Consider the following 12,910-nt stretch of genomic DNA (forward strand, 5'->3'; position numbering starts at 1 on the left):
AGCTCCAACTAAATGCTGAACAGAAATTCGAATTGAATCATAAAACATTCCAATTATCGGTTACAGTAAACTTTAATGAACGTACACTTGTGTAATGATATAATATTTGTTTTCAATTATCCTCCGGATCGGAATTCTCGGCATAGAACTCCACACTGGTGCTGATCTTGCGGGGATCGAACGTATTTTCAAAGCACTTGCGGAAAATGTCCCGTAATTTTTCCTTTTTCCGCTTCCGATCGGCAACGGCTTCCGGCGACTCGGGCACCGTTTCGGGAATATTCAACGAAACACGGGACGACGTCGAAGGAACAGGAGGCTGTGCGTCTCCGGTGAAGAGAGCTTCCGAGCGCAGATGCGTCAAGTTGGGTCGTTTTGCCTTTGGGTGTTGCTTTTGGGAATCGGTCCTTCGTTTACTGGAGGTCGGTGTTGCTGCTGCCAGCAGGTTCTGGCTTTCAGAATTCGGATCATCAGAATTACCTGCAAAGACGACGTCATACGAGTGTGGATCATCTTCCGTTCGCAGAGGTGGATTGTTTGGCAGTGGGACCGCCGCTGGAGGGTGATCGATATTTTCGATGGATGCTGGTGTTGAGAGGCTGTGTAAGCCCTCGAGGAATGGTTCTTGGTTGGGTTTGGAATTCATTCTGGAAGGTGCTTCACTTCTTCTTGCATTCGGAGTCTGTTCGTGTTGTACCGTTTCCAGCCCCGTTCGATGGCGTGTATCATCACCTCGCAAACAACTATTTCTGGATTCCATCTCAGACATTTCCGTTTGATCGCTAGCCTGTTGGAGGTGAAAAGAAATGATAAAATTAATTTGTAAAATGCAGACAAACTGCCAAACAAACCTGACTGATCGAAGTACGGCAAGTGTCGATACGTTCGCTATCGGTGGTCCTAACGGTTGTCCCCTTCTTCTCTCCCAGCTGATCCGTTAGCTTTCTGTTCGCTCGCTGGACGCTTCTGTTCTGCTTTTCCAACCGTGGTCTCATCGTTCCCATTATGAACCGAATCTGCAGAACATCATCTTTCTTCATCCGGATCATAAGAGGGCCCCCTGCCTGGTCGAAATTCATGTCCACTATCATCCGATTGTGTTCAGCGTAATGAGCCATAGCTTTGAATTCCTTGTAGCAGAATGTTATGTTGGAAGGAGATTCCAAATCGTATAATTTAAACGCTGAGCATCCAATCGATAAAGTGGATCTCATAGTTGTTCGGTCCTTGCTGGTGTTTTCAATGTAGTTAGAAACAATTGTTTCATCAGTTTTAACATCGAAATTGACTTCCTTAACCGTTCTATGAAAGTGCATCAATATCCGGTTGAATACTTTGTGATCCCCGACCACCTTATTAGCGAATGTCTCGGGCAATCGCAACGAATTGATGTGTTCATGTTCCAGCAGTGGAATGATGTGTGTTTTCAGAATGTCCGACTTACACTGGAACTGGAAAATGATCTTCTTTCGATCGACCTGCAGCCAGATCTTGCAAACCTGAATCGTTGCCAAGCGTTTGAAGATTTTCAACATCGGTTTGATGGATACTTTGCAGTTGTTTTCCTCGAACCGATCGTTCGCTCCCTGCCGGAAGCTGATGAAGTACTTCGTACTGAAGTTGGCCATCACGTAGGCGGTGTTGATTGAGTTGATGGCTTTGAGCGACAATCCCGTCGGAAGCGCTTCCAAGTAGAGCTCATTCCCGATTTTTGAGAAGAAGTTTACCGTTCGAGCGAGAACTGACACGGAAGATTGTGTGTTTTAGGTTAGGCTCTTGCAAGCGTCTACAGAACGAACGAAAATTGTACTTACTCTTCATGTTCCGTCCGGTGATGATGCAGTTCATTTTCACTGGTAACTTTTTCGATTTTCAATGTAAATTGGGTGAAAATTGGAAAATTATCACAAACTAGCGGATAAACAAACATTTTTTCGTGTTGTCACTTGACAAGCCGCCACTTTGACGGACGAGTGACATAGTTGATCGATCATGCTGTGTGTAGTCCCGATTGCTGCCAGCTCGTACCGCTGTGCAAATACAGCGGTTGGGCGATAGAAAGTATACTGAAACAAGGACCTTAGTTAGGAATGCTATTTTGCAGAAAACACTTATTTTTAATATACTCACGCTTATTGCCGTTAAATCTACTATGAATTCAGTATAGTTGACTATGAATGTTCACAAATTTACTATCATTCTGGCAAAACTACTCTGCTTGCTCAAAATGCATAGTAATTTTGATAGAAATACATAATTGTAAAATTAAATGAAATTGTTTTCTGCAAAAATCTATTGGTGAAGGTATTTGATTTAAAGGAATTTTTTTCCAATGGATTTTGTTTCAGTTTAGTGTCGGTTTTCAATTTAACTTTGTCCAGAAAATTAATTTTATTCCATTTTTCCACACAGGGAACACGCACTGAATTCACCGTTGTATAATGTTTCCAACCTGTCGCATCCTTCGACGCCGATGTCGTGCGGTGGCAGTGGGCTGCATAATCACAGCAACCATCAGTCCAACAATCTGAACTCGTCCACCTCGGCGGCGAACCTGAGCGGGGGCAGCAATAGCAGTCAGCTACTCAGCGGGGATGGTCCTCCCACGCCCACCCAAGAGATGGACCTGGTGTTACCGGATCATCGGAAGAGTAAGTACCTACACCTGTTTTTTGCCATCTAGGTTACATTCACATTACACATTGAACCGTGAATTTACAGTGGAAGGTACGAGCACGACTACGACAAGTGCCGTGAGCAGTCTGCAGGGAGTGATGACCTCGTCCCAGAGTGGCCGATCTCAAGGACCGAATCTGACGCCCAGTTTAGCAAAGTACTTCCGTGCCGATTTGATATCCCACGTGACGGGATGGCCGTCGGAAATACTGGAAAAGACGGTAAGACGGCTTTTCACCACTGAAATCTCCCGATACCATATAATCAATCGTGTAATTCAACTAATGCGAGCTAGCTGGCTTGTGCGGCTGTATTCTTTTCTCCGTTTCAGGTCCAGAAAATGTCGGAGGAGGCCCACATTCTCGGTGATCTACAGTGCAGCAAAGTATCGGCAGATTTAAAATGTGCTAGGAGTGTAGTTAGAATAACGGAAATCACGGCGACGCTGCAAGAACAGAAGTGAGTATCAAGTTTTTCTTTCATGTTCAGAAATAAAAATTTACTTTAATTTGACGGTTGAACAATGTTAAACGTTAAAAATTGTTCACTGGCATTGAAATTGGTTGCCAGGGCTGGTAGTAGGTAACTTGTTAGTGACTAGGTCACTATTTTCAAGTGAGTCACAAAAAAAGTCACTTTTTTATGACCAATGTTCAGAGTAAAGAATTTGCCTTTAAAAACTCACATCAGAGCTGAATTTGGTCACAAATTTGTGTTAGAAAGATTAATTACAAATCAGTGTGTAAACAAAAAAGGAACGAGAGATTCGACCCAACGATATAGTTTAGTCCAATAAGATACTTTTGAGTGAATTGCATATACCTACTCAAATTTACGTAAATTAAACTTAATTTTGGGTAGAATATACTTAAGAGTAGGTTTTTTTTTGCTGGTGAAACTAATATATGAGATTTACTCAAATTTGGGCTATTGGGCTGAACCCCGGAATTGAGTGAAAAGTACTTAATTTTGGGTAGTTTTTCATCTCCGTGTAACGTTGGCTTTGTTACATCTTGATCCTTAAAGTTTGCCAGGCCTAGGATGCCAAAAAATGGTTTATCAAGCTCTCGACATTTTTTTCAAAAGGTCAGGAATTTGAAAAATATCCGGACTTGTAATCCGGAATCAAAACATTTCCAGGGGCAAATGCTATGTTCAAGACCATAAAATGTTTTCAATGTAATAGTCACTACTATTATATCACATATAGGGGTAAGAGGGGCATAGTGAACATGTGGGGCATAGTGAGCATCCCGTGCATCAACTTGGACTTCCGGCCGTTCGGAACAAATTGGTTGGTAGTATGATCAATATCATAATGATATTGAACCTACTACCAGTTGATTTGTTACATGCAGTTAGAGATCCAGGACCAAACTGCGGGATGCCCACTATGCCCCACCTGTTCACTATGCCCCTCCTTCCCCTACCTACTACCAGCCCTGGGTTGCAATAAATTTCGATTGTCTGCAACTAGGGAAAAGTGGGGCTAATAAGCGAGAATATGAGTCGATCAAGGTGGTCACTGAACCAGGTTGCAGAGATACATACATACATTTATTTGTACAACATCACATTTAAGATAAGACATAATCAACAATAGTACGCCACAATTCTCGGTCATGCCCAATGCTCGCTAGATCACGCTCTACCTGATCCGTCCATCGTGCTCTCTGCGCTCCACGCCTTCTTGTGCCAACTGGATCAGTATGGAACACCAACATTGCAGGGTTGTTGTCCGGCATTCTTGCAACATGCGCTGCCCACCGCATCCTTCCGGCTTTGGCCACCTTCTGGATGCTGGGTTCGCCGTAGAGTGCAGCGAGCTCGTGGTTCATTCTTCGCCGCCACTCACCGTTCTCATTAGCACACGTCGCTCGAAAATTCCGAGTGCTTGCAGGTCCTCCTCGAGCATAGTCCATGTCTCGTGTCCATAGAGGACCACCGGTTTTATTAGCGTTCTGTAAATGGTACATTTGGTGCGGGGGTGTATCTTTTTTGACCGTAGTTTCTTCTGGAGCCCGTAGTAGGCACGACTTCCACTGATGATGCGCCTTCGTATTTCACGACTCACATTGTTGCCAGCCGTCAGTAAGGATCCAAGGTAAACGAATTCCTCCACTACCCCGAAAGTATCCCCGTCTATCGTGACATTACTTCCTAGACGAATCCCGTCATGTTCGGTTCCGCCTACTAGCATGTACTTTGTTTTTGACGCATTCACCACCAGTCCGACCTTTGCTGCTTCGTGTTTCAGGCGGGTGTATAGTTCTGCCACCGTTCCAAATGTTCTTGCGATAATGTCCATGTCGTCCGCAAAGCTCACAAATTGACCGGATTTCGTGAAAATCGTACCCCGGCTGTTGAGCCCGGCTCGTCGTATTACACCTTCTAGAGCGATGTTGAAGAGTAGGCATGAGAGTCCGTCACCTTGTCGCAGTCCCCGGCGAGATTTTAATGAACTGGATAGTTCACCCGAAACCCTTACGCAGTTTTGCACACCGTCCATAGTTGCTTTGATCAGTCTGATCAGCTTCCCAGGATAGCCGTTCTCGTCCATGATTTTCCATAGCTCTGTGCGGTCGATACTGTCGTATGCCGCCTTAAATTCGATGAACAAATGATGCGTTGGGACCTGGTATTCACGGCATTTATGGAGGATTTGCCGTACGGTGAAGATCTGGTTCGTTATCGATCGGCCGTCGATGAAGCCGGCTTGATAACTTCCAACGAACTCGGTCATTTTAGGTGATAGACGACGGAAGATGATCTGGGATAGCACTTTGTAGGCGGCATTCAAAATGGCGATCGCTCTGAAGTTCTCACATTCCAAATGGTCGCCTTTCTTGTGAATGGGGCAGATTACCCCCTCCTTCCACTCCTCCGGTAGCTGTTCTGTTTCCCAGATCCTGACTATCATCCGGTGCAGGCAGGTGGCCAACTTTTCTGGGCCCATCATGATGAGTTCGGCTGCGATACCATCCTTACCAGCTGCTTTGTTGTTTTTGAGGTGCTGAATGGCATCCTTAACTTCCTTCAGCGTAGGAGTTGGATCAGTTCCGTCCTCTGCTGCACTGACGTAGTCGTTTCCTCCATTGCGCTGCTTCCACCTTTCAATCACCTCACGTCCGTCCGTCAAGAGGCTCCCGTTCTTATCCTTGCACATTTCGGCTCGCGGCACTAAGCCGTTGCGGGATGCGTTGAGCTTCTGGTAGAACTTCCGTGTTTCTTGGGAACGGGACAGCAGTTCCATTTCCTCGCACTCCGCTTCTTTCAGGTGGCGTTTTTTCTCCCGAAAGATGCGGGTCTGCTGTTTCCGCTTCTGTTTATACCGTTCCACGTTCTGTCGGGTTCCATGCTGCAGCATTATCGCCCGCGCTGCGTTCTTCTCCTCCAAAATCGCTCTGCACTCCTCGTCGAACCATTCATTCCGGCGACTTCTTTCCACTTACCCGATGGTGCTCTCGGCTGCGTCGGTGATGGCTGCTTTTACTGTACTCTAGAGGGGACACATCGAGCTCGCCCACCTCTGCGCGTATGCTAAGGCGACATCCGGTTGCTTCAGTCGCTCTAGGTTGTACCGTGGCGGGCGTCGGTATCGTACATTGTTGATGACGGAAAGTTTTGGGCGCAGTTTTACCATCATCAGGTAGTGGTCAGAGTCGATGTTAGCGCCACGATAGGTCCTGACGTCGATGATGTCGGAGAAGTGCCGTCCATCAATCAGAACGTGGTCGATTTGCGATTCCGTCTGCTGTGGTGATCTCCAGGTGGGGAGGCTGTGTTAGAAAAAGGTGCTACGTATGGCCATGTTCTTGGAGGCGGCGAAATCGATGAGTCGTAGGCCGTTCCCGTTCGTCAGCTGGTGGGCGCTGAACTTTCCAATCGTCGGTCTGAATTCCTCCTTTTGGCCTACCTGAGCGTTTAGGTCTCCTATGATGATCTTGACGTCGTGGCTGCGAACTGCGCGTAAAATGCGTCCTTCTCATCATCAGTGCTTCCGGAGTGAGGGCTGTGCACGTTGATTATGCTAAAGTTGAAGAATCGGCCCTCGATCCTCAACCTACACATTCTTTCGTCGATTGATCACCAACCGATCACGCGCTTCTGCATTTCGCCCATCACGATGAAAGCTGTGCCCGGCTCGCGTGTGTTGCCGCAACTCTGGTAGATGGTATGATTACCTCTAAACGTTCGCACAATGGATCCTGTCCAACACACCTCCTGCAGCGCTACGATGCCGAATCCGCGGTCCTTCAGTAGATTGGCGAATATTCGGGTGCTCCCGATGAAATTGAGAGATGGACAGTTCCACGTGCCGAGTTTCCAATCGCAAGTCCTATTTCGTCGCTGGGGTCGTTGCCGTTGGTCTCGGTTCGTATTCCTCTGTTGCTGATTTTCCGTTGCAATGCTTTTTTTACGGCTGGCTCGCAGGGCCTGACACCAACCCCCTAACTTTCCGGAGGACCAGGGTGCACAGTTGTGCTTAGAATCCTTCACTGGTACTCGAACATAGATCAGCCGCCCCTAACATGGGGAACAGATACTGTTGTGAGCCGCTCCTCCTGGAAAACAGACGCTCAGGCTTGCCGAAGCAAACCCCCCCCCCCCCCCTTCCCTGTCAGCCTATGACCAAAGTTCTCACCGGGGTTGGTTACACGATCTTCCCTAAGGTTGCTCACAGTTCCCGGCCGGTACCACGGGGAGGTAGGGATAGGAGTTGCTGGGAAGAGGTTAGTGATCTCAATGGGATCTGTACTGCGCATTACCCAGCATTTACCGACCAGAGACCAGGTTGCAGAGATATATAACATTGATAACTGGTGTTTATTATAAATCGACAAAAAAGGGGTGGTCTCCAGCGGCGGGGGGTAGGTCGATTGGATTAAGACTTTGGATTTGCCAATATTGGTCCATAATAAGTTATTCCACCAAGTTTGGTTCAAATCGGAGAGGGTCGATGCAATTTTGCAAATTTACTCGGTCACTTGAGATGGAATGACCTAGGGGAAAAGTTGGCTTCGGCAATACTTTAACCTATTATCGTCAGGGGGTAAACAACGTCCTTGAGAGCTCAATTTTGGCATGTGGATACATTGTGTTTCAGAGCAACTATTGGCCAAATTTGAGTGCTCTAGGACTTTGTTTACCCCCCTGACGATAATAGGTTAAGGTATTGCCGAAGCCAACTTTTCCCCTATCTAGAGAATATAAAGCGAGCAAATGTCAATTTTGAGAAAGGTATGAATCGGATTGATCACCGCTTTTACCAAACTCCCCTGTTGGAGAGATATGGTGAGGGGCATCTCCCCCCGATCAACTCGATTCGTGCCTTCCTCAAAATTGATCTTTGCTCGCTTTCTATTTTCTGTATACAATTTTTACACTGCTGTACTTCGTGTAGGAACAGGGCATTCTTGAAATAGGTCACTGGATGTACAATAGAGCTGTCACCTTCCATCTCATGGGCTAAAAATGTTTGCACCTATGATATAGGATAGATGCAGACAGGTTTCACACACACACACACAATTTTTACAATGCTGTACTTTAACGGAACTATCAACTCTATACTTTCATCTCCTCATCTATCGTATAAAATGACCACTTTAAGCCTGATATTTGACGTTAGACATCTCCAACTATGTAAATCTGTTACCTTCGCGCATGAAGTAATACAAACATGATTAGTTAAAATGTGTTATATTAACAATATGATCCACTTAGCTGGCGAACCGAATTTTTAGCGATGAATGCGCCTTTTGTCGAGCTTGAAAAATTTCCTAAACCATTTTTTGACATCCAGGCCTGGCAAACTTTTTCAAGTACAAGAAGTAACAAAGCCAACGTACTTTTGTGTGGCCAAAAAGGCTACTAACGTATTTGTTTATCTTCACAAGGGATACACCAAATGAAAAATTGTATAATATTTTAAATGTGCGTATTCCAGCATATAATTTTATTTGATGACAATAGTGACAAATTTACATGTGCTAAATGTAATTAATGCAAATAATTTGACTTTTATTTTTGTAATAAAGCACCTAGATTGTAATTGCTACTGACCTTATTCAACGTTAGATGGTGCGTGAATCAATATTTTTTGTTTCGCTATTGCCATGTATGGGGAATGCAGAATGGATCATATTGTTAATATGATATATTTGCTGTCAATATACAGTTTCTCTAATAGTGGAGAATATTTTACCGCAAATAGTCTAAGAGATGTTACTGAAGATTATCAGTTGAACAACACTGTATATTTTATTCTACATCGCATATCTGTCTTTTTTTTTTTGCTATTCCAGAATCATGTATCTACGGCAACAAATTCGTAGACTAGAAGAGCTAAAGTCGGAAAACTCTTTTATGTCCGATGATCTATAGCGCTATTAAATAAAAAGTTAAATTTATATAAAAAAATATAGAAAGCCCTGCAAAAAAAATAAACTAGGAATCATCCTTTCTTTTTAAAGGAAGATCAAAGAAGAAAATTTAAAAAAATACCTAACTGGGATGCATGTTATACACTGCAATACAAAACTGATTGATACAAAGCTAAAACATCAACAACAAATTAACAGTCGGACAAACATAAACACATCCATGTATAAAAAATGTAGAAGGGATTTTTTAGAAACAACCCTGCTCGGATATCCGCGAGTCGACAGAAGGATGCAAGGAGAAAGAAGCTGAATCACATAAGCATACATTCATCATGATAGCCTCCCCCCATTCACACACACACATACACTAATAAATTGCGCAGAGAGATTCACACACACACTTTTACACATAACCGTTGGGAATTTCTAGGATGACTGAAGATATAAAGCAAATCGTACGAATCATCAAAGGATATGATTTTAAACTGTTATTATTATTATATTTATATGAAAGATAAAATGGAAGGTCAAGTTTATGTTCTCTTTTCTCAAAAAAAAATGTAACCTATCAGATATTTGATCAAAACTTGTTTAATGTTTTCTAAAAAAAAATCAAATAAAAATATTGCACCCGATGTTGAAAAAAAAAAATCATTCAGTAGCATATATTGAAAAATAGTTATAATCAGCCCCCGCATCTCCCCATCTGTCTCTATACGAACTGCATTCATGCCGGGAAGAGGACGTCGTCGGCAATATCTCTACAATACTACTACACACTTTTATAGGGCCTCACACGGATGACGGTGAAAGGCACTCTTCCGCGAACTGTTTAGGTAAACAAAAAAAAAGAATAAAGAGGATACATGCAACAAAAAAGAAGAAGAAACAAGTTGAAAATGAAACTGATACACGTTAGAAGCACTTTCTAGAGAAAAAACAAGTAAAATACAAAAAATGCTAAAAAGTAGTCTAATATTCATGTATATTTCATTACTCTATAAGTTACTATTAAGACAAAGTAAAAGCGTAAAATCAATTAAATAAACAAAAGTTGACAAATGATTGAAAAAAAAACATCAGAGCAACGCGAAGAGAACACAGTTTTTAAGCAGCGCTTGACGTACGTTCAATTCGTCGTCGTTGGAGCAGATGTAACTTTTTTTTTCTGAATAACCTTGGTAATCTTGCATGCAGATAAAACTAAACAAACAAAAATATCGGGAAATCAAAGTAATCTAACTTAACGAAATGTACTAAAAGTAGAGAATCATAACTGTGAATACAAAAAAAAAAACGGCGGAAGATAGACCGACCAAGACGGACGAGACTGACGAACGGACGAACGCGGACGGAAAGCAGCAAAATTGAAACATCTGGATCCATCTCTTTGATATAACGACAGAAAACAAGAATCGATAACAAAAGAAAGAAAAACATGAAAAATAAGTCATAGGGAAAATAGTAAAGTTTAGTAATATGAAATAATACAACAAAGTATATTTAAATCAAATGACGGCGAGGTGCTTTTGTTGGAAGTGTATAGAGAACGTTCCGGCGACTGCTTCGATCGATTCTAATAAAAAATAATCCCACATTTATCCACCTGCGGTGAGATCTGACTCTTCTTTAGTAATTTAAATTCCTAACAAAATGTGCCAACAATCACTGAATAATGTCAACGTGGATCTGGTAACTCACTGCGGAAAACGAAAAAAAAAACCCTTGATGCCTATTCTGCGCCGCGAATGAGGTGAGGTGACAAAAGTCACCGCGAGTGAGATGACTATCCATTTGATTTGCACGACCCAGGCTGCAACTCACTCCCAAAAATCAATTTTTGAACCTCAAATGAAAGATTAAAGTTCCTAGAATGGCACCCTGACCATTATTTCTCCAATTTGGCCATCTAGGTTACCTGCCATCTGTTTCAATAGGGCACAAAAGTAAACTTCCATAACCTCATGTAGTGGTACCGTCCGACGGCTCTAAATTTATGATTTTTCATCCAGAAGTAAATAGACGGTACCAGTACATGAGGATCAGGAAGTGGTCTTTTTGAGGCCCTGCTGGAACCGGTATCTCGTATCCAGATGTAGCCAGATCCACCTGTTGGTCGATGGCATGATGTCCATTTACTTCTGGATGAAAAATCATACATTTTGAGCCGTCGGACGGTACCAGTTATTAGGGCTCGGGCCAAGGGGTAATCAACTCTGCACACTGTGCCGAAACATAGCATGGCGCACTATTCGGTTCTTTAGGACAAACGTTGACAAGTAGGATACAATCAACATAATATAAACCGGCCTCACTGTCGAGAGTTGACGTTTTGCCAATCGTTGCTAAGGTTGACTTCTTTGTTTACTCCATTGGGGTTCACATTGGGTTCGGAGGAAAAATGCTGTGAGTATTCCCCCTTATACTGCGAGTCACGTGACTCTCTCTCACCGGTGAGGTGACAATTGTCACCTCGTGTGAGGTGACTCTCCATGCAAATCAAATGGAGAGTCACCTCACACGAGGTGACTATTGTCACCTCACCGGTGAGAGAGAGTCACGTGACTCGCAGAATAAGGGGGATTGTCTGCACCATGAAGCTAAGTTTCAGGGCTATTCTGCGCGGCGTGTGAGGTGAAGTGATGGTGAAGTGACAATTGTCACCTCACAAGTGAGAGCGAGTCACCTCACCTCACACGCCGCGCAGAATAGGCCTGTTTATCTCATCCGATTCGTAGTAAAAATCCCAGCGGCTCGTGGTTTCATCCAGAACAGCTTCACGCCAACAAAGTTCTTCCACACCATGGTTGGTCAAATGCCTGTAAGATCGTCCAATACGACGGTACGGTGCGGAATGCGATCGGCGCACTGAATTTTTGTCCTCAGAACGGCGACAATATTGTGAAAGCTGCGGAGGATTTTTGTTTTGTTTTAACAGGTTGTTATGCAGAACGAACGATAAAGAAAAAAAAAACACATCATAGGGGGTAAGTGATGGGTTTTGTATGTCGGCCTGGTTTGAATCGCGGTCTTGCCAAGGGGGGCCTTCCGGGATAAATTTTTTAGTGTTTTCTCCTACGTTTTTCCTTAGGTATCCTTGCCAGTCATTGGTTTCAATTGGTATGGACTTCGATGGAAAATCCACAGGACTTTATAGGGAATATTCCGTCAGGTCCGGACGATTACCTTAGCGAAACAGTATAGGATTTATAAGAACAGATCAATGCAATTAAAAATGCAATTACATTCTCTTCCGTGAGTACAACCCGTCTCAGTTCGTCTCAAAAGGATCCGGTGTGATGGGTGCCCTAATAAAAAATAACCATAAACGAACGATAACCCAAATCATTGAACTATTCCACAAATGGTTTGGATGATACCCAGAACACGTCGTTAAGCAAATTAACCATACAATTTTTATTAGGGAATCAATCAATTATAAGGCCTTGCGCAATCACGAAAGTGCATGACGCATGACTACACTGGCGGTTTTTTTAAACTTTTGGTAAAAAATTGACAGATGGAAGGTTATCTTCTTCTTCCCTTTCCTTTATATACCGACCTCGGCTGGGATTGAACCCAGATCCATTGGGGTGTTAGAAAGCAGTCACGCTTACCACTACACCACCGGCGCCGGCCCACACACTTTCATCTCGATTTTTAAATCAAGATTTAAAGCTAAATAATAACTTCACTGTTTGACACTAAACAGACAAACTGACAGCTCACTCCCATACAAAGTGACACCGAGGGGCGCTAATAATGTGATTTTTGCAAATGTAATCGTACTTATTTAAAATAGTTTCAGTGTACCAAAATTGATGAAGTTTTGGGTTTGGGTTCAACTT

The 12,910-nt window shown here is 43.4% G+C and overlaps 2 protein-coding genes across 3 annotated transcripts in view; one reads left to right on the forward strand and one right to left on the reverse strand.

The window, feature by feature from the left end:
- The window catches only part of wcy (wacky), a 44,798-nt gene extending 34,223 nt beyond the window's left edge, over positions 1 to 10,575 (forward strand). Inside the window, exons 8-11 of one of the 2 annotated variants that reach the window (XM_065231497.1) lie at positions 2,413 to 2,651; positions 2,722 to 2,897; positions 2,972 to 3,135; positions 8,985 to 10,575. In XM_065231497.1, coding sequence (XP_065087569.1) covers positions 2,413 to 2,651; positions 2,722 to 2,897; positions 2,972 to 3,135; positions 8,985 to 9,063 — 658 coding nt within the window. In that variant the 3' untranslated portion in view covers positions 9,064 to 10,575. The remainder of the gene's footprint in view (positions 1 to 2,412; positions 2,652 to 2,721; positions 2,898 to 2,971; positions 3,136 to 8,984) is intronic. The other variant, XM_065231498.1, reaches the window with a different exon arrangement.
- Rad9 (cell cycle checkpoint control protein Rad9) lies at positions 40 to 2,068 on the reverse strand. Its single transcript, XM_065231519.1, has 3 exons — positions 1,815 to 2,068; positions 852 to 1,741; positions 40 to 787 (listed from the first exon to the last, which is right to left on the reverse strand). Exons 1-3 carry the CDS (start codon positions 1,846 to 1,848, stop codon positions 113 to 115), a joined length of 1,599 nt encoding a protein of 532 aa, XP_065087591.1. The 5' UTR covers positions 1,849 to 2,068; the 3' UTR covers positions 40 to 112.
- Positions 10,576 to 12,910: the final 2,335 nt, after the last annotated feature.

This window comes from Ochlerotatus camptorhynchus, unplaced genomic scaffold (assembly GCF_037179485.1).
Source record: "Ochlerotatus camptorhynchus isolate MF236.1 unplaced genomic scaffold, CSIRO-AGI_Acam_v1.1 ptg000357l, whole genome shotgun sequence".
NCBI lineage: Eukaryota > Metazoa > Arthropoda > Insecta > Diptera > Culicidae > Ochlerotatus > Ochlerotatus camptorhynchus.